General features: G+C 48.6%; 1 protein-coding gene across 1 annotated transcript in view; it reads left to right on the top strand.

Annotated features, from left to right (window-relative positions):
- The window catches only part of LOC122369529 (fasciclin-1-like), a 117,137-nt gene that overhangs the window by 79,009 nt on the left and 12,928 nt on the right, over positions 1 to 25,200 (top strand). The window contains exons 8-10 of the mRNA XM_043344373.1: positions 21,896 to 22,056; positions 22,579 to 22,721; positions 23,263 to 23,371. Coding sequence (XP_043200308.1) covers positions 21,896 to 22,056; positions 22,579 to 22,721; positions 23,263 to 23,371 — 413 coding nt within the window. The remainder of the gene's footprint in view (positions 1 to 21,895; positions 22,057 to 22,578; positions 22,722 to 23,262; positions 23,372 to 25,200) is intronic.

Here is a 25,200-nt window from a genome sequence, read left to right as displayed (position 1 = left end):
GTCAAAAGGAGCACTATTTTCGTGTTCAGGAGGTCAAGGAGCATCATTCCTGTGATTTTGAACGAAATCGAAGGGGTCCGCCCAACGTGCCATATGCAACATATGCAATTTGAATGTGCACGCATGCGTATATCTGGAAAAGTCTTTGATGTCGGTCAAAAGTAGCACTGTTTTCGTGTTCAGGAGGTTAAGGAGCATCATTCCTGTGATTTTGAACGAAATCGAAGGGGTCCGCCCAACGTGCCATATGCAACATATGCAATTTGAATGTGCACGGATGCGTATATCTGGAAAAGTCTTTGATGTCGGTCAAAAGGAGCACTATTTTCGTGTTCAGGAGGTCAAGGAGCATCATTCCTGTGATTTTTAGCGAAATCGAAGGGGTCCGCCCAACGTGCCATATGCAACATATGCAATTTGAATGTGCACGCATGCGTATATCTGGAAAAGTCTTTGATGTCGGTCAAAAGTAGCACTGTTTTCGTGTTCAGGAGGTCAAGGAGCATCATTCCTGTGATTTTGAGCGAAATCGAAGGGGTCCGCCCAACGTGCCATATGCAACATATGCAATTTGAATGTGCACGCATGCGTATATCTGGAAAAGTCTTTGATGTCGGTCAAAAGGAGCACTATTATCGTGTTCAGGAGGTCAAGGAGCATCATTCCTGTGATTTTGAACGAAATCGAAGGGGTCCGCCCAACGTGCCATATGCAACATATGCAATTTGAATGTGCACGCATGCGTATATCTGGAAAAGTCTTTGATGTCGGTCAAAAGTAGCACTGTTTTCGTGTTCAGGAGGTCAAGGAGCATCATTCCTGTGATTTTGAGCGAAATCGAAGGGGTCCGCCCAACGTGCCATATGCAACATATGCAATTTGAATGTGCACGCATGCGTATATCTGGAAAAGTCTTTGATGTCGGTCAAAAGTAGCACTGTTTTCGTGTTCAGGAGGTTAAGGAGCATCATTCCTGTGATTTTGAACGAAATCGAAGGGGTCCGCCCAACGTGCCATATGCAACATATGCAATTTGAATGTGCACGGATGCGTATATCTGGAAAAGTCTTTGATGTCGGTCAAAAGGAGCACTATTTTCGTGTTCAGGAGGTCAAGGAGCATCATTCCTGTGATTTTTAGCGAAATCGAAGGGGTCCGCCCAACGTGCCATATGCAACATATGCAATTTGAATGTGCACGCATGCGTATATCTGGAAAAGTCTTTGATGTCGGTCAAAAGTAGCACTGTTTTCGTGTTCAGGAGGTCAAGGAGCATCATTCCTGTGATTTTGAGCGAAATCGAAGGGGTCCGCCCAACGTGCCATATGCAACATATGCAATTTGAATGTGCACGCATGCGTATATCTGGAAAAGTCTTTGATGTCGGTCAAAAGGAGCACTATTATCGTGTTCAGGAGGTCAAGGAGCATCATTCCTGTGATTTTGAACGAAATCGAAGGGGTCCGCCCAACGTGCCATATGCAACATATGCAATTTGAATGTGCACGCATGCGTATATCTGGAAAAGTCTTTGATGTCGGTCAAAAGTAGCACTGTTTTCGTGTTCAGGAGGTCAAGGAGCATCATTCCTGTGATTTTGAACGAAATCGAAGGGGTCCGCCCAACGTGCCATATGCAACATATGCAATTTGAATGTGCACGCATGCGTATATCTGGAAAAGTCTTTGATGTCGGTCAAAAGTAGCACTGTTTTCGTGTTCAGGAGGTCAAGGAGCATCATTCCTGTGATTTTGAGCGAAATCGAAGGGGTCCGCCCAACGTGCCATATGCAACATATGCAATTTCAATGTTCACGCATGCGTATATCTGGAAAAGTCTTTGATGTCGGTCAAAAGGAGCACTATTTTCGTGTTCAGGAGGTCAAGGAGCATCATTCCTGTGATTTTGAACGAAATCGAAGGGGTCCGCCCAACGTGCCATATGCAACATATGCAATTTGAATGTGCACGCATGCGTATATCTGGAAAAGTCTTTGATGTCGGTCAAAAGTAGCACTGTTTTCGTGTTCAGGAGGTCAAGGAGCATCATTCCTGTGATTTTGAGCGAAATCGAAGGGGTCCGCCCAACGTGCCCATGGTGTGTCAAAAGTGGAAATAGCCGCCCGGCTTTAGTTCGCCAGCCTTGTCAATAGATGGCAGTACCACAATATGGGCAGCGGATCGTGCAATTGACGTCAAATTTTCGTTATCTGCTAAGAATTGAATGGCGGATCTTTTCATGCAAGAATCAAGTAAATCGGTCCACAACTTTTCTAGCACCAGATATATGAAGTCAAGCACTCTGCCAGAGCGGCGGCGCGGAGGCCGGCGGCGGCCGCTACGCGCCGCCTGGGAGACTGGCGGCGCTGAACGGCTCCGACTTGGCACTGCACTAAAACCTGTTAACTGCTTGGAATAGTTATTATAGCAAAATTTTCATTCAAGTGAGGAATAACCAAGGACAGGAAGTATGTATGCTTGTGTGCGTACTGTGTAAGCCAAGAAACTGCATTAGCAGATACTCGCTAATATTAGATCCAGCCAAGTTCAAACGCATTCCAGGGGATGTGTCTATGATGGGTCAACAATATTTATCGTTCGAGGGCGGACACAGTTTTAACAATACAAAAAATATTTTTGCACAGCTCTATTCCTTGAATAATTCTCTTCAACGCCTCATTCCTAGTTAAGCGAATTAGCCCACCCTGGTTGAATAAACAAGGCGATTTCGCCACAAGGTCGCGGAAAACCGACCGAAAACGGCCGCGCTCAACGTTAATTTGGGCATGCAGACTCTTAAAAACTCGCATTGGGCGGGTAGGGTTTCCCAGGTATTGGCTCCAAAACACCGTATTCGGCTCCCGAATACGTCCAAGTGACCTGCCTCGTTCCTAGTTAAGCGATAATTAGATCAAGTGACTCATAAGGAGGGAAAAAGCGACAAAAAGCATGAATTTCCCTATGGCGGCGGGCTGCCGGGTTGCCAGACGGCGCACCGGCTATTTCCACTTTTGACACACCATGATATGCAACATACCTATGCAATTTGAATGTGCACGCATGCGTATATCTGGAAAAGTCTTTGATGTCGGTCAAAAGGAGCACTATTTTCGTGTTCAGGAGGTCATGGAGCATCATTCCTGTGATTTTGAACGAAATCGAAGGGGTCCGCCCAGCGTGCCATATGCAACATATGCAATTTGAATGTGCACGCATGCGTATATCTGGAAAAGTCTTTGATGTCGGTCAAAAGTAGCACTGTTTTCGTGTTCAGGAGGTCAAGGAGCATCATTCCTGTGATTTTGAACGAAATCGAAGGGGTCCGCCCAACGTGCCATATGCAACATATGCAATTTGAATGTGCACGCATGCGTATATCTGGAAAAGTCTTTGATGTCGGTCAAAAGTAGCACTGTTTTCGTGTTCAGGAGGTCAAGGAGCATCATTCCTGTGATTTTGAGCGAAATCGAAGGGGTCCGCCCAACGTGCCATATGCAACATATGCAATTTGAATGTGCACGCATGCGTATATCTGGAAAAGTCTTTGATGTCGGTCAAAAGGAGCACTATTTTCGTGTTCAGGAGGTCAAGGAGCATCATTCCTGTGACTTTGAACGAAATCGGAGGGGTCCGGCAAGTTCACTTTAGGACGGGAAATCTGAATATCACTTGTATTTGCCTCTTGGCTTTGCTCAATAGGTTTATCGACTGTTTTTCGCCCTTTGGTCTAACAATGCCTCTGGTGCTTAAGTATATTGTTATTGCAGTATGTATAGCTAATGTCCTTCATAAATACGAAGCTGTCACGTGTAAAACGACTCCAAAAAGTGAGAAAAATTGCATGACCTTGAACGACCTTGAACTTTAGAGACTTCTCCTGAGAAAACTATGCGACCGCGTTTGATGCAAATTAGTTTTTTGTAAAGAACTACTGAGTCTTAATCATTTCTGAAATTTTCTTGAAATTTGATGAGGTCCGATTTTCCGGGAAGTTTACTAACCAGAATATTGTACTAGTAAAACAAACGTGAATAACTTGGAAAATACTTAATGTCGGTAAATAAAAGATGATTTTTGCACTTAGGAGCTCATGGTCTATCTGCTGTGCAATTTTCAGCCAAATCGAAGGGGTCCGCGAATGTGCACGCGAATCTGAATGTGAATATGATGCAACTATATGCACGTACAGCCTGCTCGGCTACGATCGTCAGCTGTCCTTTGGAGCTGGACTTCAACGCTGTAAAAAAATGTTTGCTGAATTAATTTTTAGTTTCACCAAAATATAAGCAATTTATCATCTCCTTTTCACTTTTGTAATTATTGTTGAGTGAAGAGACATGTTGCTAGTTCTGACAATATAAATTATTAAATAAAAAAACGAAATGCGACGGTAAGTATCTGCTACTAAATTATCATTGGAACTAAATACATGGAGAATCTTGCTACCATCTACTATTATAAATCTTAAAAAGTCCGCCGCCGCCCACGCCCACGCCGCCGTCGGGGTTACTCCCAAAAAGGCTTATTGCGGCGCCGTCGATTGACGCAGGAGGGTGAAATTTTTGCCACTCGTGGGTCACGTAATAAAACAGGTCGTATTAAATTTTGAGCACGATGCGGCCGGGGGTGCGCCCGTGGCGCGTGCTCATGTGCGCCATAGGGTTAGCATTAGAATCGGCAAAAACAGGCCATTGCTCGGGAACGGTAAGGGCTACGGGGGTGAAATTTTCGCTGTAAGTCGGACGCGTGCACTCATTTGTCGTATTAAATTTTCGAGGGTGTGGGTTCAGCGGTGTGCACGTGGTGGGGCCGCGACCGGCGCCGAGCAGAGGGCACGTGCTTTAGGCTCAGTTCTTCGCTTAAAAACTGAGTGAAAAGCATCAGAGCCAACGAAGGCCGACACAAGGCACCGCTCGCCAAGGAGATTCGCCAGTAAATACAAATTAATTTGATTTTGCAATATCTCAGCCGTTTCTGGGCCGATTTAGCTGAAACTTGGACTGTCGGTGGTAGTGTAGTGTAGGGTAGGGTAGGGTAGGGTAGGGTAGGGTAGGGTAGGGTAGGGTAGGGTAGGGTAGGGTAGGGTAGGGTAGGGTAGGGTAGGGTAGGGTAGGGGATTGTAGGGTAGGGTTGGGTAGGGGATTGTAGGGTAGGGTAGGGTAGGGTAGGGGATTGTAGGGGATTGTAGGGTAGGGTAGGGTAGGGTAGAGTTAGGTAGGGTAGAGTTAGGTAGGGTAGGGTAGGGTAGGGTAGGGTAGGGTAGGGTAGGGTAGGGTAGGGTAGGGTAGTGTAAGGGTAGGGTATGGTAGGGTCAAGGGCGGCGCCACCGTGGGGGCAGTGGGGGCAGACTGCCCCCACTGGCATGAGGCCGTGGGGGCAAGACTATGTTTTTGCCCCCACAAAATTGTCTGATGTTGAAAAGGGAACAGAAGACCGGTGCAACATTCATGATAGGCGATTATAATAGTACGTCTGTTTTTGACGATCCCCGTATCAAGTGCATCAGCAGAACGTTCGTTCTCGGACCGCCTGTCGCATATCTCCTACTCCCACTCATTCCCCTGCTCATTTTCATTCACCAGAAGGCTATCCTCGAGTTTGACCTCGAGGAGCTGAGTCAGTTTGTCAAAAGTCGGCCGGAGAAGAGAATAGAGATCACCCTCTTTTGGGAACCCTTAGCCTGAGACTGAGCTCAGGGAGGTATGACAAAATGTGACAGGTGTGTATATGCATTATATATGTCATTTGGCGCATCTCAACGAGTCGAATGCGAAGGTAGGGCTCCCGCGAGATTAAGCGGTAGGTTATTGCACTTTTGCATTTCCGGTTATATCTCAGAAACCAATCGATCTACGATGCAGCCATTTTACACGATCATGGCCGGCTTTTATGTTACCCAACAAGTCAATCGCATTTTCAACACTTAAAAGCCTAAGACGACGAAGATATAGCCTAAAGAACACTAAATTTTTTTATGTGCAAAACCTACCGCTAAAACCCGCGAGACCTGTACCACTGCCGTAGCTCTAGGACCATTTTTGTTGAAGTTCTTTGCGAAAAAACTTAAGCCCCAGCTTAGGGTCGTTGACCTGACCTCTGACCTCAGGTCACCAAAGTTACTTAAGTATTTTTTTTCTAGGTAAATGCTACACAACAGTGCTCGTAACAATTGTCTCTAGCTCTAAAACTCTTTCTCTGGCAGCTGGTTGAAGCTTTGTGACCTGAGGTCAGAGGTCAGGTCAACGACTCTGAGCTGGGGCTTTAGTTTTTTTTCGCAAATATGAAATAACTTCAACAAAAATGGTCCTAGAGCTCCGGCAGAGGTACCCTCGCATTCGTTTCGTCGAGATGCGTCGAATGGCATATATATTGTTTGGAAAAGGTTAAGTTTTATGTTGACCTTACGTACACGTCTGTGACGCCGACGTTTGCCGTGCAGGGATCTAGCAAAATCGACCTTGTGACGTTGTGAAGGAGGCTAGGTCCAAATTGTTTGCTTTCAAAAGATGTCAAATTAACCCGCGCCCCACTGGGGTCTGTGTATAACACGCCCTACTGGGGGGGGGGGGGGCTATTCATAGCCCCCCTTCCTAACTCCGAAACTACTGGGCCGATCGTCAAAATTCAAACGGCGTCTGACCTGATAGCCCCGGAAAAACTGTCGAGCGAAACCTAATTTCATTGACCTCGAGGTCACCGATGACGTCACAGGTCAGGTCAAAGTAAAAATTATAGCACTTTGGCTTGTTCACATTTTGGGCTCTGGCCGCCGTCTTACAAGTCAGATCAGGCTCATTTTTGGTTTCCACACTCGTGAACAGATGCTCTAGATACCTTGAGAGTACCAAACTTGTACTTTGATTTTCAGGTCAGGGTCAGGTCATCACAGGTCACGAAAATATTATATCATGCGTCGGTCACGTGACACATGTTTTATGGTTCATTTAGGCCATAGATTTCGAATTTGATGTCGTCTGTGTCATTCGAGGTCATTTTGAGTCGAATTTAGCTTAGGTCAGGTCACTTTCAGGTCAAAAAAGGTCAAATTTTGAAGTTAAAATTTTTCAACAAAAAAGGTGTCTATTGGATGCAGTTTGAGCTCAGGAACACGATGGTACCATTTATATTGGTGTACGATGTCAAATACGTACTGAAAAAGTGATTTGAAAAAATTAATAATTGTGAATTTTTTTGCAATAATGCGTATAACTTGGCAATTTTTAATATATTTAGCTAAAACTTGCTAGAGTTAGTCATAATCATGCGTTCTGTCACATATATTCCGGTTTTTTCGAAAAGTCAAAAACTTTTTGAAAAAATATAAAATATACATTTTGCACATTATTATATAAAATTTCGAAATTTTCAAGATTTTGAAAATCCGAGATGGCAGTTTGATAGCGCGGTCAATTCTGAGTCCTTTCATGCAAAGAAATTGGATCTAGCTTAAAAACTGAGTTCTTGGGAGCGATTGCCGTGGTTCAATGTTTTGCGTCGAAATCGGACGAACATGACGTCACTCTGACGTCATTTCCGGCCGACCTATGGTAGCTACGAAGTTCAAATTTTGACACAAGGTGTCAAATTGATTCAGCCGAAGGTACTGAAAGTTTGGCGTCGATACGTCAAGCGGTTTGGAAGTTATTGCAGAAAAACGGGAGGGGGGCTATAAATAGCCCCCCCCCCCAGTGGGGCGCGGGTTAATGGGGGATAAGGTACAGCAAGTTTCGTCTTTCTATCCCAAAGCGTTCGTGAGGTATCGCAAACATTCGCCAGGGGAGGCGAAAAAACGCCCCCCCCCCCTTCCGGGCCCGCGAGGGTTAATGGTTAAGCTCAATATGTATGCAATGCATGAAACCTGAAACCATAATAATTTTGAATGGCAACAACTAGGGGCAAGGTGCTCATGGATTTTGCAGATCGGCGTATCAGACAACAGTCGGGTCACCTCAAGCTTGCCCCCACTGGCGAAAATTCGTGGCGCCGCCACTGGGTAGGGTAGGGTAGGGTAGGGTAGTGTAAGGGTAGGGTAGGGTATGGTAGGGTAGGGTAGGGTAGGTTAGTGTAGGAGTAGGGTAGGGTAGGAGTAGGGTAGGGGTAGGGTAGGGTAGGGTAGGGTAGTGTAAGGGTAGGGTATGGTAGGGTAGGGTAGGGTAGGGTAGGGTAGTGTAAAGGTAGGGTAGTGTAAAGGTAGGGTATGGTAGGGTAGGGTAGGGTAGGGTATGGTAGGGTAGGGTAGGGTAGGGTATGGTAGGGTTGGGGTAGGGTAGGGTAGGGTAGGGTAGGGTAGGAGTAGGGTAGGGTAGGGTAAGGGTAGGGTAAGGTAGGGTGGGGTAGGGTAGGGTAGGAGTAGGGTAGGGTAGGGTAGGGTAGGGTAGGGTAGGTAGGGTAGGGTAGGGTAGGGTAGGTAGGGTAGGGTAGGGTAGTGGTAAGGTAGGGTGGGGTAGGTAGTGTAGTGTAGGGGTAGGGTAGGGTAGGGTATGGTAGGGTAGAGTAGGGTAGGGTAGGTAGGGTAGGGTAGGGTAGGGTAGTGTAGGGGTAGGGTAGGGTAGGGTAGGGTAGGGTAGGGTAGGGTAGGGTAGGGTAGGGTAGGGTAGGGTTGCGTTCAGTAACATCTCAACTTACAAAGCTCGAAGAACTCGCATGCATCACCATCATACCTTACAGTTCAATTAAAAGCAGTTACCCACTTCTACAAAAATCATACCAATAAAAATGCAAGTTTCTACACCCAAACTAATGCATCCGTTAATCATATATATCAAAACATACAGTTATCGCGTAAACCTGTACCTCTAGTCTACTATTATAAATCTTAAAAAGTCCGCCGCCGCCCACGCCCACGCCGCCGTCGGGGTTACTCCCAAAAAGGCTTATTGCGGCGCCGTCGATTGACGCAGGAGGGTGAAATTTTTGCCACTCGTGGGTCACGTAATAAAACAGGTCGTATTAAATTTTGAGCACGATGCGGCCGGGGGTGCGCCCGTGGCGCGTGCTCATGTGCGCCATAGGGTTAGCATTAGAATCGGCAAAAACAGGCCATTGCTCGGGAACGGTAAGGGCTACGGGGGTGAAATTTTCGCTGTAAGTCGGACGCGTGCACTCATTTGTCGTATTAAATTTTCGAGGGTGTGGGTTCAGCGGTGTGCACGTGGTGGGGCCGCGACCGGCGCCGAGCAGAGGGCACGTGCTTTAGGCTCAGTTCTTCGCTTAAAAACTGAGTGAAAAGCATCAGAGCCAACGAAGGCCGACACAAGGCACCGCTCGCCAAGGAGATTCGCCAGTAAATACAAATTAATTTGATTTTGCAATATCTCAGCCGTTTCTGGGCCGATTTAGCTGAAACTTGGACTGTCGGTGGTAGTGTAGTGTAGGGTAGGGTAGGGTAGGGTAGGGTAGGGTAGGGTAGGGTAGGGTAGGGTAGGGTAGGGTAGGGTAGGGTAGGGTAGGGTAGGGTAGGGTAGGGGATTGTAGGGTAGGGTTGGGTAGGGGATTGTAGGGTAGGGTAGGGTAGGGTAGGGGATTGTAGGGGATTGTAGGGTAGGGTAGGGTAGGGTAGAGTTAGGTAGGGTAGAGTTAGGTAGGGTAGGGTAGGGTAGGGTAGGGTAGGGTAGGGTAGGGTAGGGTAGGGTAGGGTAGTGTAAGGGTAGGGTATGGTAGGGTCAAGGGCGGCGCCACCGTGGGGGCAGTGGGGGCAGACTGCCCCCACTGGCATGAGGCCGTGGGGGCAAGACTATGTTTTTGCCCCCACAAAATTTGTCTGATGTTGAAAAGGGAACAGAAGACCGGTGCAACATTCATGATAGGCGATTATAATAGTACGTCTGTTTTTGACGATCCCCGTATCAAGTGCATCAGCAGAACGTTCGTTCTCGGACCGCCTGTCGCATATCTCCTACTCCCACTCATTCCCCTGCTCATTTTCATTCACCAGAAGGCTATCCTCGAGTTTGACCTCGAGGAGCTGAGTCAGTTTGTCAAAAGTCGGCCGGAGAAGAGAATAGAGATCACCCTCTTTTGGGAACCCTTAGCCTGAGACTGAGCTCAGGGAGGTATGACAAAATGTGACAGGTGTGTATATGCATTATATATGTCATTTGGCGCATCTCAACGAGTCGAATGCGAAGGTAGGGCTCCCGCGAGATTAAGCGGTAGGTTATTGCACTTTTGCATTTCCGGTTATATCTCAGAAACCAATCGATCTACGATGCAGCCATTTTACACGATCATGGCCGGCTTTTTATGTTACCCAACAAGTCAATCGCATTTTCAACACTTAAAAGCCTAAGACGACGAAGATATAGCCTAAAGAACACTAAATTTTTTTATGTGCAAAACCTACCGCTAAAACCCGCGAGACCTGTACCACTGCCGTAGCTCTAGGACCATTTTTGTTGAAGTTCTTTGCGAAAAAACTTAAGCCCCAGCTTAGGGTCGTTGACCTGACCTCTGACCTCAGGTCACCAAAGTTACTTAAGTATTTTTTTCTAGGTAAAATGCTACACAACAGTGCTCGTAACAATTGTCTCTAGCTCTAAAACTCTTTCTCTGGCAGCTGGTTGAAGCTTTGGTGACCTGAGGTCAGAGGTCAGGTCAACGACTCTGAGCTGGGGCTTTAGTTTTTTTTCGCAAATATGAAATAACTTCAACAAAAATGGTCCTAGAGCTCCGGCAGAGGTACCCTCGCATTCGTTTCGTCGAGATGCGTCGAATGGCATATATATTGTTTGGAAAAGGTTAAGTTTTATGTTGACCTTACGTACACGTCTGTGACGCCGACGTTTGCCGTGCAGGGATCTAGCAAAATCGACCTTGTGACGTTGTGAAGGAGGCTAGGTCCAAATTGTTTGCTTTCAAAAGATGTCAAATTAACCCGCGCCCCACTGGGGTCTGTGTATAACACGCCCTACTGGGGGGGGGGGGGGGCTATTCATAGCCCCCCTTCCTAACTCCGAAACTACTGGGCCGATCGTCAAAATTCAAACGGCGTCTGACCTGATAGCCCCGGAAAAACTGTCGAGCGAAACCTAATTTCATTGACCTCGAGGTCACCGATGACGTCACAGGTCAGGTCAAAGTAAAAATTATTAGCACTTTGGCTTGTTCACATTTTGGGCTCTGGCCGCCGTCTTACAAGTCAGATCAGGCTCATTTTTGGTTTCCACACTCGTGAACAGATGCTCTAGATACCTTGAGAGTACCAAACTTGTACTTTGATTTTCAGGTCAGGGTCAGGTCATCACAGGTCACGAAAATATTATATCATGCGTCGGTCACGTGACACATGTTTTATGGTTCATTTAGGCCATAGATTTCGAATTTGATGTCGTCTGTGTCATTCGAGGTCATTTTGAGTCGAATTTAGCTTAGGTCAGGTCACTTTCAGGTCAAAAAAGGTCAAATTTTGAAGTTAAAATTTTTCAACAAAAAAGGTGTCTATTGGATGCAGTTTGAGCTCAGGAACACGATGGTACCATTTATATTGGTGTACGATGTCAAATACGTACTGAAAAAGTGATTTGAAAAATTAATAATTGTGAATTTTTTTGCAATAATGCGTATAACTTGGCAATTTTTAATATATTTAGCTAAAACTTGCTAGAGTTAGTCATAATCATGCGTTCTGTCACATATATTCCGGTTTTTTCGAAAAGTCAAAAACTTTTTGAAAAAATATAAAAATATACATTTTGCACATTATTATATAAAATTTTCGAAATTTTCAAGATTTTGAAAATCCGAGATGGCAGTTTGATAGCGCGGTCAATTCTGAGTCCTTTCATGCAAAGAAATTGGATCTAGCTTAAAAACTGAGTTCTTGGGAGCGATTGCCGTGGTTCAATGTTTTGCGTCGAAATCGGACGAACATGACGTCACTCTGACGTCATTTCCGGCCGACCTATGGTAGCTACGAAGTTCAAATTTTGACACAAGGTGTCAAATTGATTCAGCCGAAGGTACTGAAAGTTTGGCGTCGATACGTCAAGCGGTTTGGAAGTTATTGCAGAAAAACGGGAGGGGGGCTATAAATAGCCCCCCCCCCCAGTGGGGCGCGGGTTAATGGGGGATAAGGTACAGCAAGTTTCGTCTTTCTATCCCAAAGCGTTCGTGAGGTATCGCAAACATTCGCCAGGGGAGGCGAAAAACGCCCCCCCCCCCCTTCCGGGCCCGCGAGGGTTAATGGTTAAGCTCAATATGTATGCAATGCATGAAACCTGAAACCATAATAATTTTGAATGGCAACAACTAGGGGCAAGGTGCTCATGGATTTTGCAGATCGGCGTATCAGACAACAGTCGGGTCACCTCAAGCTTGCCCCCACTGGCGAAAATTCGTGGCGCCGCCACTGGGTAGGGTAGGGTAGGGTAGGGTAGTGTAAGGGTAGGGTAGGGTATGGTAGGGTAGGGTAGGGTAGGTTAGTGTAGGAGTAGGGTAGGGTAGGAGTAGGGTAGGGGTAGGGTAGGGTAGGGTAGGGTAGTGTAAGGGTAGGGTATGGTAGGGTAGGGTAGGGTAGGGTAGGGTAGTGTAAAGGTAGGGTAGTGTAAAGGTAGGGTATGGTAGGGTAGGGTAGGGTAGGGTATGGTAGGGTAGGGTAGGGTAGGGTATGGTAGGGTTGGGTAGGGTAGGTAGGGTAGGGTAGGGTAGGAGTAGGGTAGGGTAGGGTAAGGGTAGGGTAAGGTAGGGTGGGGTAGGGTAGGGTAGGAGTAGGGTAGGGTAGGGTAGGGTAGGGTAGGGTAGGTAGGGTAGGGTAGGGTAGGGTAGGTAGGGTAGGGTAGGGTAGTGGTAAGGTAGGGTGGGGTAGGGTAGTGTAGTGTAGGGGTAGGGTAGGGTAGGGTATGGTAGGGTAGAGTAGGGTAGGGTAGGTAGGGTAGGGTAGGGTAGGGTAGTGTAGGGGTAGGGTAGGGTAGGGTAGGGTAGGGTAGGGTAGGGTAGGGTAGGGTAGGGTAGGGTAGGGTTGCGTTCAGTAACATCTCAACTTACAAAGCTCGAAGAACTCGCATGCATCACCATCATACCTTACAGTTCAATTAAAAGCAGTTACCCACTTCTACAAAAATCATACCAATAAAAATGCAAGTTTCTACACCCAAACTAATGCATCCGTTAATCATATATATCAAAACATACAGTTATCGCGTAAACCTGTACCTCTAGTCTACTATTATAAATCTTAAAAAGTCCGCCGCCGCCGTCGGGGTTACGCAGTCGGTGTTACTCCCAAAAACGCCTATTGCGGCGCCGTCGATTGACGCACGAGGGTGAAATTTTCACGACTCGTGGGTCACGTAATTCAACAGGTCTTATTAAATTTTGGGCACGATGCGGCCGGGAGTGCGCCCGTGGCGCGTCAGTGGCGGATCCAGGGGGGGGCAAAATGGGCATTTGCCCCCCCCAAACGGCATGATTTTAACATTACGCCTATGGGCGATGCATGGAAAGAATCGATAAATTTTTATGGTTTGCCCCCCCCCAAACCTCTGAGCTGGATCCGCCTCCAGCTCATCTGCGCCATGGGGTAAGCATTAGAATCGCGACCGGCGCCGAGCAGAGGGCACGTGCTTTAGGCTCAGTTTCTTCGCTTGCAAACCTGAGCGAAATCAGAGCCGGGAGGTCGTTGACCTTTGGCAATGAATACCGACGCCGGGCACCGCTCGCCAAGGGGATTCGCCAGTAAATACAATTAATTTGTTTTTGCAATTACTCAGCCGTTTTTGGGCCGATTTAGCTGAAACCTGGGCCCAATCTTACCAAATGCCGTGAATGCGCATTCACGGCATTTGGTAACATTCAGAACTATTCCACATTCACTTATTCATTCGTTCAGACAACATTCATCATCATTCACGCTATCAAAATCATTGGACAAGATTAGCTGGATGTAAATAAAAGGGATATCTTTGATATCAGTGCCGTAAACTCCGGCCAGTGCTGCCAAATCCTATTTACGGCATTGGTAAGATTGGGCCCTGGACTGTCGGTGGTAGTATAGTGTAGTGTAGGGTAGGGTAGGGTAGGGTAGGGTAGGGTAGGGTAGGGTAGGGTAGGGTAGTGTAGTGTAGTGTAGGGTTAGGGTAGGGTAGTGTAGGGGTAGGGTAGTGTAGGGTAGCGTAGTGTAGGGGTAGGGTAGGGTAGGGGTAGGGTAAGGTAGGGTAGGGTAGGGTAGGGGTAGGGTATGGTAGGGTAGGGATAGGGTAGGGTAGGGTAGTGTAGGATAGTGTAGGGTAAGGTAGGGTAGGGTAGGGGTAGGGTAGGGTGGGGTAGGGTAGTGTAAGGGTAGGGTAGGGTAGGGTAGGGTAAGGTATATAGGGTAGGTTAGGGTAGTATGGTAGGGTAGGGACTAGGGTGGGGTGGGGTAGGGTAGGGTAGGGTAAGGTAGGGTAGGGTAGGGTAGGGTAGGGTAGTAGGGTAGGTTAGGGTAGTAAGGTAGGGTATGGTAAGGTAGGGTAGGGTAGGGTAGGGTAGAGTAGTAGGGTAGGGTAGGGTAGAGTAGGGTAGGGTAGGGTATGGTAGGGTAGTAGGGTAGGGTAGGGTATGGTAGGGTAGTAGGGTAGGGTAGGGTAGGGGTAGGGTAGGATAGGGTAGGGTAGGGGTAGGGTTGAGTTCAAAAAGGGCCCAACATCCAAACACTTGAACACCCCGCAACTATCACCATCCCTTACAGTTCAATTAAAAACAGCTACCCAAATCTACCCAAATAATACAGCTAAAAATACAAGTCAATCACCCAAACTAATGAACCCGTAACATAACATAAATCAAAACATACAGTTATCGCGTAAACCTGTACCTCTAGTTGCTTATAAAACGTGCTTATCAATACACAAATGTTTTATTTCAGACAAGAACGATTTATTTGCCTGAAGTCTTGCGTCATGTGCTACTGCTTTGATTCCAAAGACGCTCTCCGGGTCGGGGTAATTTAGTTCTTCATCGATCGATAAGAGATTTTGATTCCATTGATATCCAAATTGATAAGCTCGGCACCATGGAGTAAGGGCGTCCCCACAGGGGTGACGCAGGAAATATGAATGGCGTTTACACCGACAGTAGTTTCCCACAGCCGGCAATGGGAATCTCCTGTCGGTGTAAACGCTACTATAGTCCGATCCAACTCAAACACTGGGGAATATCCCCGCACTTTTGAGGACGGAAATCTATGGACCTGCTCGAAAAATAGTGGATAAAATACGGCGAGCTTTCAGTTTTATGGTTAGGTCTCCCTTCCGAGGCACATATTTACGAGGGTCATATTCCCCCGGCGTCCTGATGATCGGCGCCCAGCTCAACGTCGAAGGCGCCCTGATACGCGGCACTGCTATCTGTGAAGGTGCCCAGGCTGCTGCTGGTCGAATTTTGGTCGCCTACTTAACAAAACCTCCGTTGGTGCCATCTCAGTTTCCTCGAGGTCAGGCAACCTTCACACGCCGTTGGCTACCTTGGCTGGCCGGCGACTCGTTCCCCTCGTGGCGACGCTCTTGACATCCAGTCAAAAGTTGGAGTGGCTGGCGCCCCCAGTGGGGGCCGGGGAAGGGGCAGTGGGCCTCCACGTTGCTCTCTTCCCGAGCCTATGGTGACTTGGCTCAACTCTCCTCAATAGAATCTGGATTCTGCACGCTGTATGAACATGGGCGTATTGTATTGTATTGTATTGAACAATCATGAGCGATCCACATTCTGAAAGTGCGTGGCGATTACTGCTCAGACACCACTACGGACAATACGGACAGTAGGTGTGACAATCAGTGGTGCCATTCATATAGAGGGTGTCATATCAATCAATCAATCAATCACATGTATTTGAACATCCAGACGCATGTATGAATTAGTACAAAAGCACTTACGTGCTTAAGTCGAGGTACATCATTCACACTGGTCCATGAGAACTGACAACAAACACCCCACATCACACATCACTGGCTTTCCGTGGCTTTCCTACCTTTAACAAATCATATTTCTTTACAGTATCTCATATTTAAGACTCAAAGCGCTTGGTTTCCCTGATATACTTTTGTACCGAAGCAGCCACAGCCACACACAGGCTACTGTTTTTTCCAGGACCATGAAGTATAATAGTTAATTTATCCTTTGAGTTAAGCGTATGGTAATTATTTATTAAATGTCTTAACGATGCTTCAAGCTCTTCCCTTATATTCCCATATATGAGCGGAGAGGCAACAGTACAGCTGAGCGGAGAGACAACATTAAAACAACAGTACAGCTGGCGTTGCATGGAGCTGCAGGCAACCGGACAGCGGAGGCTTGCGAAAAATAAACAATTCGTCACTTCAACGTATAAACAATAGTAAAAGCAACATAAACACATATTCTCATGGTCGAACCCATGCACTAGCGGCTCACGGCGGGCACAGGCACGCAGTGCGGTAGCGGTACCGGATCACACGTCATGGGCGTTGTCTCAGCATAGGTTGTTATGAGCGGAGAGGCAACAGCACAGCTGAGCGGAGAGACAACATTAAAACAACAGTACAGCTGGCGTTGCATGGAGCTGCAGGCAACCGGACAGCGGAGGCTTGCGAAAAATAAACAATTCGTCACTTCAACGTATAAACAATAGTAAAAGCAACATAAACACATATTCTCATGGTCGAACCCATGCACTAGCGGCTCACGGCGGGCACAGGCACGCAGTGCGGTAGCGGTACCGGATCACACGTCATGGGCGTTGTCTCAGCATAGGTTGTTCGCAATCTAGTTGAAGCCTAAGAAGACGGCCAGTGGGGTCTCACTGCTGCTGAGGCGACCTCGGAGACGATGCGTCGCCCCTCCTGTCGGCGACCTGCGGTGAGCAGGACTCCAGATAGCTGTCTGGCACGTTGCCGACACTGCCAGACGCTGTCAGCAGGCCTCACTGCTGCAAGTGATGTGCAGATGGACGCCAGGTGACTTCGTCTGCAGGCGATTCCGGAGACCGCGGCCTCACCAGGCAGCGCCACCTGCATCGCCATGTCGGTGTTTCTAGAAATGGAAAAATAACAGTATCGGTGAAGGACAAGCAATACAATGTATTCTGTTTTCCTCTCTTGCAGGTATACGTAATCTACAATTATCATTGTTCCTATTTCATTCAACTGAACCTGAAAATTCCATATTGGCACATTGTTTGACTAAATTTGTGTAGTTGGGAACAGGGGCGACGCCACGGTGCGACGACTGGAGGGGACATTGACAATTTTGGAGGGGACGAGGACCATTTCAAGTCGATTCTTTCCATGCAACGCCATAGGCGTAATGTTAAAATTTTAAAAAGTGGAGGGGACGAGATCCCCTCCGTCCCCCCCCCCCCCTGTGGTGACGCCCTTGGTTGGGAAGCAGATTCTGATTGTTTGAAATACATGTTTGGCTGAACAGTGCGGAAAATATTTCATTGATCACCATAGCTGCAACAAAAATACTGAGACAGAAAACATTTGCGCTTACCTGGCTCCTTAGTCAGTCCCGCACAACGGAAGTGGTACCATTTATCGCAGCCATCGCATCCGACCATCGGTGCTGCACTGATGCTGCTGCACTCCCCACATTCCCAGCACCTTAGGAGCGTCTTGGCTGTGAAAAGATTACATGAGTCATGGCGCATACATGAATAGTAAGATGTTTTATATGTTTAACATCACATAGCAAAGACACAACAGCTGGGAGTCAAGTGTTAGGACTTTTGACAATGGTGTTTGAACTCAGTGGGGTGAGGTTTGGTTGGTCAAGAGTGGTCATTTTTAGCAATACTGCTTTTGACTACAGCTTTGCTAAGTATGACTACGGTGATGATGTCATGGTAATCAAATTTGACCACCATTATACCAATTTTGCACCCTGGTGGAGAAAACACAAGTTTAAGGTTACGGGAAGTAAGATAGGAAAGTTATTCCGGCAGTTCTTAAAAGAAGACAAAGAATCTTGATTCTGGCTGTTGTAAATGGGGGTCCAAGGTTGAACAGAGCCAGCATTTGGCGCTGAAATTCAAAGTTTGAACACAATGAAAAAAGATGCTTAATATCACTATAAAAGTTTATTTCAGGGGGAAATGGATGCATTCACGTAAAAGCGCACAAAAGTACTGTAGCAAAGTGGATTACTTAGGTACTGAAAATATCTTGCCAAACAGCTGTTCGGAATATCAAATCTGACATACAGAATTTTCAAATTTCAATGGCCATTAAAATAATATCATATCACCATTTTCCCAGTGAGTGTTGTCATTTTAACTTTTAAGCAAGAAAAGCTTTGCTAAAAATGACGCTTGACGAAGCCTCATCCTACTGGGCTGTCTGACATGTCTACCTGTAAAAAACATGTGGCCCTTATATTGTATATGATGAATATGTTAATAATACAGAGAAAACACAGTATAAATTATACCCAACGTTTCATCTTAATCGACTTTGTCAAGGGTGTTTGAACAGCTTGAGATGAGTGAAGTGTAAGGGTACCTAGGTACATCTGAAAATAAACTGAATCTGCATTCAATAAACAATGATTTTGATAATACATTTCACAAATCAACTGCTAATAACAATCATACTAAAAAAGCACGACAGATAACTAACAATCGCATGAAGAACTTCTTGATCCTCCTTGTTGTCTGAAGTTACACATTTGTCTTTTCTGCGCAGGATTTGTGTTTGCCATTTACCGCATCAATGATCGCCAGCGGTGGTGACTTTTCCTTACCTGCTCACGAAACGTCACACACGACATGACGTCACCCGAAGACGTCATCAAAAAGTCCAGCTCTTAGGCGTGTCCGGATTCTGGAAAGTACCTCGCGAAATGTTTCTTTTTTTTAAACTTCTGTGGCTAGGGACTGGGGCTCATAGTAACAATTTTTTTTTGTAATGACTAATTTTCTCATACTTCGAAGCGGAGTATCTTTTCCCAAGAATATTTTAATCCAGGTATGTACCTACATTGGGCTTGTTCTGTGCTGCTAACCTTGCTCCGTTTTGACTTTGGTATTGTCTGCAGCTGTAGCAGGGGGCTTTGCATGAAATTTCATGGTTTCTAGACATTCATATGTTGCATAGTGTGCTAGTTTTGTTTTCAGCAATTGGCAAAACCTGTGACATGTTAATTTTAAACTGACGTCTGGGCTGAAACCAGTGACGTACCCAAGGGGGGGGCCACGGGGGCCAAGGCCCCCCCCTGAGCGCCGAAGGCGCTCAGGGGGCCCCTCAGGCCCCAGGATATTTTTTTAAACACTGGATAAAACGTCTTTTACTCGGAAGAAAAATTGATATTAAAGTTTCATTTATGTGCCCTGGGTACCCGAGGGGCCCCTGCAGTCATCCAAGGGCCCCCAGTTTCCTGGGCCCCTGGTCGCCTAGGGGGCCTCTGGTAGCCGGGGGCCTGGTCTCATGAGGGCCCCTGATAGCCTGTGGCCCCTAGTCGCATGAGGCCCCTGATCGACTGGGGGCCCCTAGTTGCCTAGGGGGCCCTGATAGCCCGGGGCCTGGTCGTATGGGCCCCTGATAGTCTGTGGCCCCTAGTCGCCTAGGGGGCCCTAGTTGCATGGGGGCCTCTGGTTGCATGATATTGAGGCCCCTGATCGCCTGGGGGTACCTAGTCGCCCAGGGGGCCCCTGGTAGCCGGGGGGCCTGGTCGCATGGAGCCCCTGGTTGCCTGGGGCCCCTGGTCGCCCCTAGTCGCCTGGGGGACCCTGGTCGCTTTGGGCCCCTGGTAGCCTGGGATCCCCTGGTCGCCTGGGGGCCCCTGATCGCCTGAGGGCCGCTGGTCACCTAGAGGGCCCCTGGTCGCCTGGGGGCCCCTGGTAGCCGGGGGCCTGGTCGCATGGGCCCCCTGGTCGCATGGGGGCCCCCTGGTCGCCTGGGGGCCCCTATTCGCTTTGGAGACCTGATCGCATTGGCCCTTGGTCGCCTGGAGGGCCCTGGTCGCCTGGGGCAGTGGGGCCCCTAGTCATCTGGAGGACCTGGTCGCCTGGGAACCCCTGGTCGACTGGGGGCCCCTGGTCGTCTGAAAGTACGCTTATCACCTGATTGATCCCAAATCATCTGAGTGGCTACTGGCTACTGGATATAAGTAGTGACTGGAGTAGGCACTCATCTGAAGGAGCCAATATCTTTCACGGTGCCGGAGATATCACAGAAAAACAAAAAGGCTAAACTGAATACCCCCCAACCTTGGCCCCAAAGGCGTCATTGGCTAACACAGGGATGTGGGTCGATTTGCAATCGCATTTCCTCCTAAGTCCTATTCCTCCAATTAATACAGAGTGTCCCAGAATTACCCAAACATTTATTATCTGGCTAAAAGTACAATTGCGCTTGATTCCTAGTGAAACATATAATAGCCGCGTTTACATAGGGCTAGTTGCCAGATAGTGGAATTCCGATAACGAGACATTTATTCCCCACTATTATATTATATACCTACATATCCGGAATTGGAGGATGTTCGGTAATTGAGGCGCTCGCTCATAAAATGCCGTGCGTTTCATGCACACTCCTCAAGCAAAAATATTTTTACTTTCCAATTTTCCACATTTTCTCAAGGCTAGAGACCGTTTTAATTGATTTTGATGAAGTTGAACGCGAGAAATCACAACCAAATGCTACATTAGGTTGTAAAGAACTGAATTGCGTTTTCCCACACACGTGGCGTTTTCTCACCTACGTCTGCAGGAGAGACCGGACCCACTATGCCCCCCCCCCCCTCCCACCATCGAAAGGTTCTTCATGACTCCCGGGGGCCCCGGGGGAACCTGGGGGGCCCTATACACTGTGGGGGGCCCCTTCGAAAGCAGGTGGCCCCCTCCTGGGCGAAATCCTGGGTACGTGCCTGGCTGAAACCCGCTAGCAAGCCTATTTAGTTAGGCCAGGTAAAATAAAGGCAGGCAAGTTAGCAATTATCAAACACTTCCATCAATGTGTTATTATTTTCTACTTCCTGGTTCCTAGTACCTACCTACTTTCTTCCTACCCACATCGATATTCTAAAATCTGACCTGAATCTGATTCCAAATGCAAATTTGAATGTGAGCAGTGAAGTAGAGTGACCACTGACCTTGTCATGATGTTTCTGCTTTGCAAATCGCAACTCATGCCTGTGCAATTGGGAAGAAAGCATTTTATACCTGCCGCGCCACTGCCCTCAAATTTTGTTTATTAAATTTTCATTTTTTTTGGAACGGGTCCATCTGGTTCCAACTCTGACATAGACCGGGTCTGACCGGTTCCACAAATGGGTCAGCCAGACCGGGTCCGGGTCCGGTTCCCAAAATTTCCCAGTTTTGCCACCTCTATTAAAAACCGTATAGATTGAGGAAAACGATGTTCACGTACGACATCAGTTTTATTTCACCACACGAGCATTTCATGAAATTCCCTCCATAGTCTCAAATGACGCTTGTCGTTTATGAATTCGACAAAAAGTATGGGGTTTGTAACTTTGTATTGAGACTTGGCTCATGGCACCGAAGCAATTCACGGAGCTAGCATTTAGTAGGCATATTTAATCAATAAATGCTTGAGCTGCGTCGCTAACCGCCTCTAACTCTCTGCAAATCTACAAATGTGACGTATGTGTTATCTGCTGAATGCATATGCCTGACGCATAGGCTGTGCCGCATTGCCCACGTGCCGTGCGGCGCAGTATCCTAGCGGTCCTTTACTATGACAAGGTCGACTATTGACTGGAGCATGGACCGATTACCGAAGACGTTTCTATTAATCAAGCGCATGAATTATTATTAGCTAGCGGTCTGCAGAATAGTCGACATTCGTTAACGATTCACACTGTTTGATTGAAAAAATGCGCTATTCAGTATTCATGTCATTGTTTCGTTTATTTGTCATCCTAACTCGGACATCGGCCGTAACCCGTAATAATCGCTCACATAACTGGCATATCTTTGTGCTCCACAGATGAGGCCCAGAGCACCATCCTCGTGGGGAACATACTGCTGCAGGCCGGCTCGGTGCTCTCCAAGGTCGTGAAGCCCAACATCGCCGTGAAAAACGGCGTGGTGCACTTGATCGAGAAGCCGCTGATGGTGGCCTCCGGTGACGTCCTCAGTCTGATTCTGGTGGGTGCAGCCGGAGATACAGGGTAGACGGCACAGGGAACCGAACCTCAATTATCTAGTGCTACTTCGATCCGGCGGCGCCCTCAGTCTGATTCTGGTGTAGGTATCCGTCATCCGAAGGACCGGAGATGCGGGGTAGATGGGAACAGGGAACTGTGCCTCAATTAGTGCTCCGACAGAGCTGCGGACTTTCTTCCTTGGCTTCGTCATCTGAGCTCTTTGGGCCGCTGCTGAATAGGCTGAATGGATACCAACTATACGAGGATACGGGCCTTCCTTCTCTTGCCTATATACTTTCGTGTAATTTACCTGCGTTGATAGATAAAGCTTTAACCGGTAGAAATAGTGAACTGACGTATTATCTGTTTTGCTTGAATTTCGCCCCTTCCCTTATACCATAATTGAAAAAGACAAAATTCATAAAACTTCACTTAGGTGTCTCCATATCTCGACTTTAAAAGTACGTTACGTCTTGATCGTCTGATCGGTTGCAGCAATGTTACCGTTTCATTTGTCCCATAGGAGGGCCAGCACGATCGTTTTCACGAGTTCCACAAGCTTCTGCAGAGGCACGCCAGTGACTTCATGGTCAAACTGATGACCACCAGCTACTTCACCATCTTCATCCCCTCCAACGAGGCCTTCTACAACGTCAATCAGCGCAGGTAAATCAGTGGGCCGTGAAAACACGATATTTGTTGAGTTTGCCTAACCATGATGAAAATGTTTGGCCAAAGGTCTTTGAATTGGTTGGCCATTTCTCAACATGAAAAACGTATTGAACAAAATACCCTACCCACAGCACCTTCGTACCGGCTTTTGTTATCCGTGCGTAATATGCAGGTAATACGTTAGCAATGTATATTCGTCGCTTGTTCTCTAGAAAATATTGGTTCTGAGCTCATTCGAGCCACCTGCTTTCATATTATTCAAGTCCGGTAATTACTATTGGTTCACAACCAGTGGCGGATCCAGGGGGGGGGGCAAAATGGGCATTTGCCCCCCCCCCCAAACGGCATAATTTTAACATTACGACTATGGACGATGCATGGAAAGAATCGATAAATTTTATGGTTTGCCTCCCCCCCCCCAAAAAAAAAACTCTGAGCTGGATCCGGCTCTGTTCACAACCGAGCACCCAGCTCACTCATTGCTCGTCGTCCGTTCCCAATCCCCATTGACCGGCATATCCGTCTACCTCGGCAGGCTGAAGGAGCTGATCGCCACGCCAGAGGCCCTCCAGGAGCTGCTCAGTCTGCACGTAGTCAGCCATAAAGTCACCACCGAGAGCGTCAGGAAGCTCGCGCAGAGCCAGGTCAGTGGCGGGACCGCGCAGGTCACAGGCCAACTCTGGGGTGCAATGCGTATATTTTGCATTAACCCTCGCCCGTATTGGTGTTTTTCCAGCCGCGAACGTATAAGGGGGGGGGGGATCCGTTGGACCCCCCTTGCCGTTTCGCCCCTGACGGAGCTAGAGCTTCGCGGAAAAAAACGAGCGTGTTGCCCGTGACGAGAGGAAGCCGATGATACCCAATTTTAAGGTCCTAGGTCATTGGTTGACCTTCCAGGTCAGGTCAATGACCCAAAAGTCGGGAAAATCGGGACCTGTCAGAACGTCGTAAAATGTGGCTGCTATGGGGTTTTTCGGGGTGCTGATCACGAATATCATGCTAGTTTTGATCACAGATGATGTCTTCATGCATTTAGGCCAGGTCGGGTCAGGTCAGGTCAGGTCAATCAGTAGGAGTCCTGCCGGGTATTCGTAGTAGGTGTCAACCGGCTCTGACAGCTTCGTAACATGTAGTTGCCGCTGTGCGGAGGCGCGTCCGGTGCACGGCGCGCGTGTGAGTTGTCGCGTGCGGCTGGGATTTGTTGTGGAAAATGGATCAGCGGCGAGTCGTCGGCGAGAGGGAACGCGGGAGGGAGCGGCGCGGGGCGGCCGCCGAGCGTTGTTTTTGCGAAGTCGGTTTTATTTCTGTGCGAGTTTAAATACAAGCTATTTCGGCATTATGACGACGAACGTGACAGTGTCATTGGACCAGGTTCCGGTGATGGCAAGTGCGGTGGCGCCGACAATCGTCCCGCGACCGGTGACAGCGCCGGTGCCGGTTGGTGATGGTGGTGTGACAGACTCGGCAACCGTCTCACAGCCTGTGGTCGCGGTACCGTCGGCACCTTTTGATGCGCGGCTGATACCGGAGTTTGACGGGACCGAAGATGTGGTCAGCTGGCTGGCGCGTGCTGAGATGCTGTGCCAGCTGAGGGGAGTGGCCGCCGAGACTGTGATTCCTCTGCGCCTCGCCGGCGGTGCTTTCCACGTATGGTCCCAGCTGCCGGCGGCCAGTCGCTGCTCGCTGACGGCCGTGAGAGACGCCCTCCAGGCGGCGTTTGCTCTCGATGAGTACGCCGCCTATGAAGCGTTCGCCGCTCGGCGACTGATGCCAGGAGAGTCGGCGGACGTATTCCTCGCTGACCTCCGCCGGCTGGCGGCGCTGTTCGGAGGAGTGCCGGAGCGAGCGCTGGCCTGCGCATTCGTGGCAGGCCTGCCGGACAGCGTCCGGCAGATGATCCGCGCTGGCTGCCGGGCAGATGGACTGGACCTGTCATCGGTGCTGGCGCGCGCTCGCGCTGTGCTGACCGACGAGCGGCTCTCCGCAGCAGCAGCAGCGGCGCGTCGGACTGTGCCGCCGCCGGCTAGCCACCCATCTGCGGCGCCTGGACCCGGCCAGCCGCCGGGGCCGACGCGTGGACGGCCTCCGCGCGGTCCGCGTCCGCTGAGATGCTGGACCTGTGGAGAGCCCGGCCATATTGCTGCGAGATGTCCGCGTCAGTCGGAAAACGGAGCCGGAGGGGACGGGTCAGCACCGCCGTTCTCTCCTGCGCGACAGTGAGCGGTGCGCTGCCGATTACACGCCTGCACGTGGACGGACGAGAGTGCACGGTCCTCATCGACACCGGGAGCACCGACACCATCATCTACGCGCCATTCTGTGCGCAGTGGAGGCGACGGGTGGTGCGCGTCACCACGATCAGCGGCGACGACCTGAAATGCAGCGGCATTGGCAGTGTAACGGTCGAGGCGCCGACGGGCCATCGTGCCGCGCTTGAAACGCTGGTGGTGGAGGAGCGGCCGCTCGGCGTGGA

The sequence above is a fragment of the Amphibalanus amphitrite genome, unplaced genomic scaffold (assembly GCF_019059575.1).
Source record: "Amphibalanus amphitrite isolate SeventyFive unplaced genomic scaffold, NRLGWU_Aamphi_draft 000003F_arrow, whole genome shotgun sequence".
NCBI lineage: Eukaryota > Metazoa > Arthropoda > Thecostraca > Balanomorpha > Balanidae > Amphibalanus > Amphibalanus amphitrite.
Note: the sequence above shows the minus strand (reverse complement) of the source record. Positions and strands in the feature narration are given on the sequence as shown.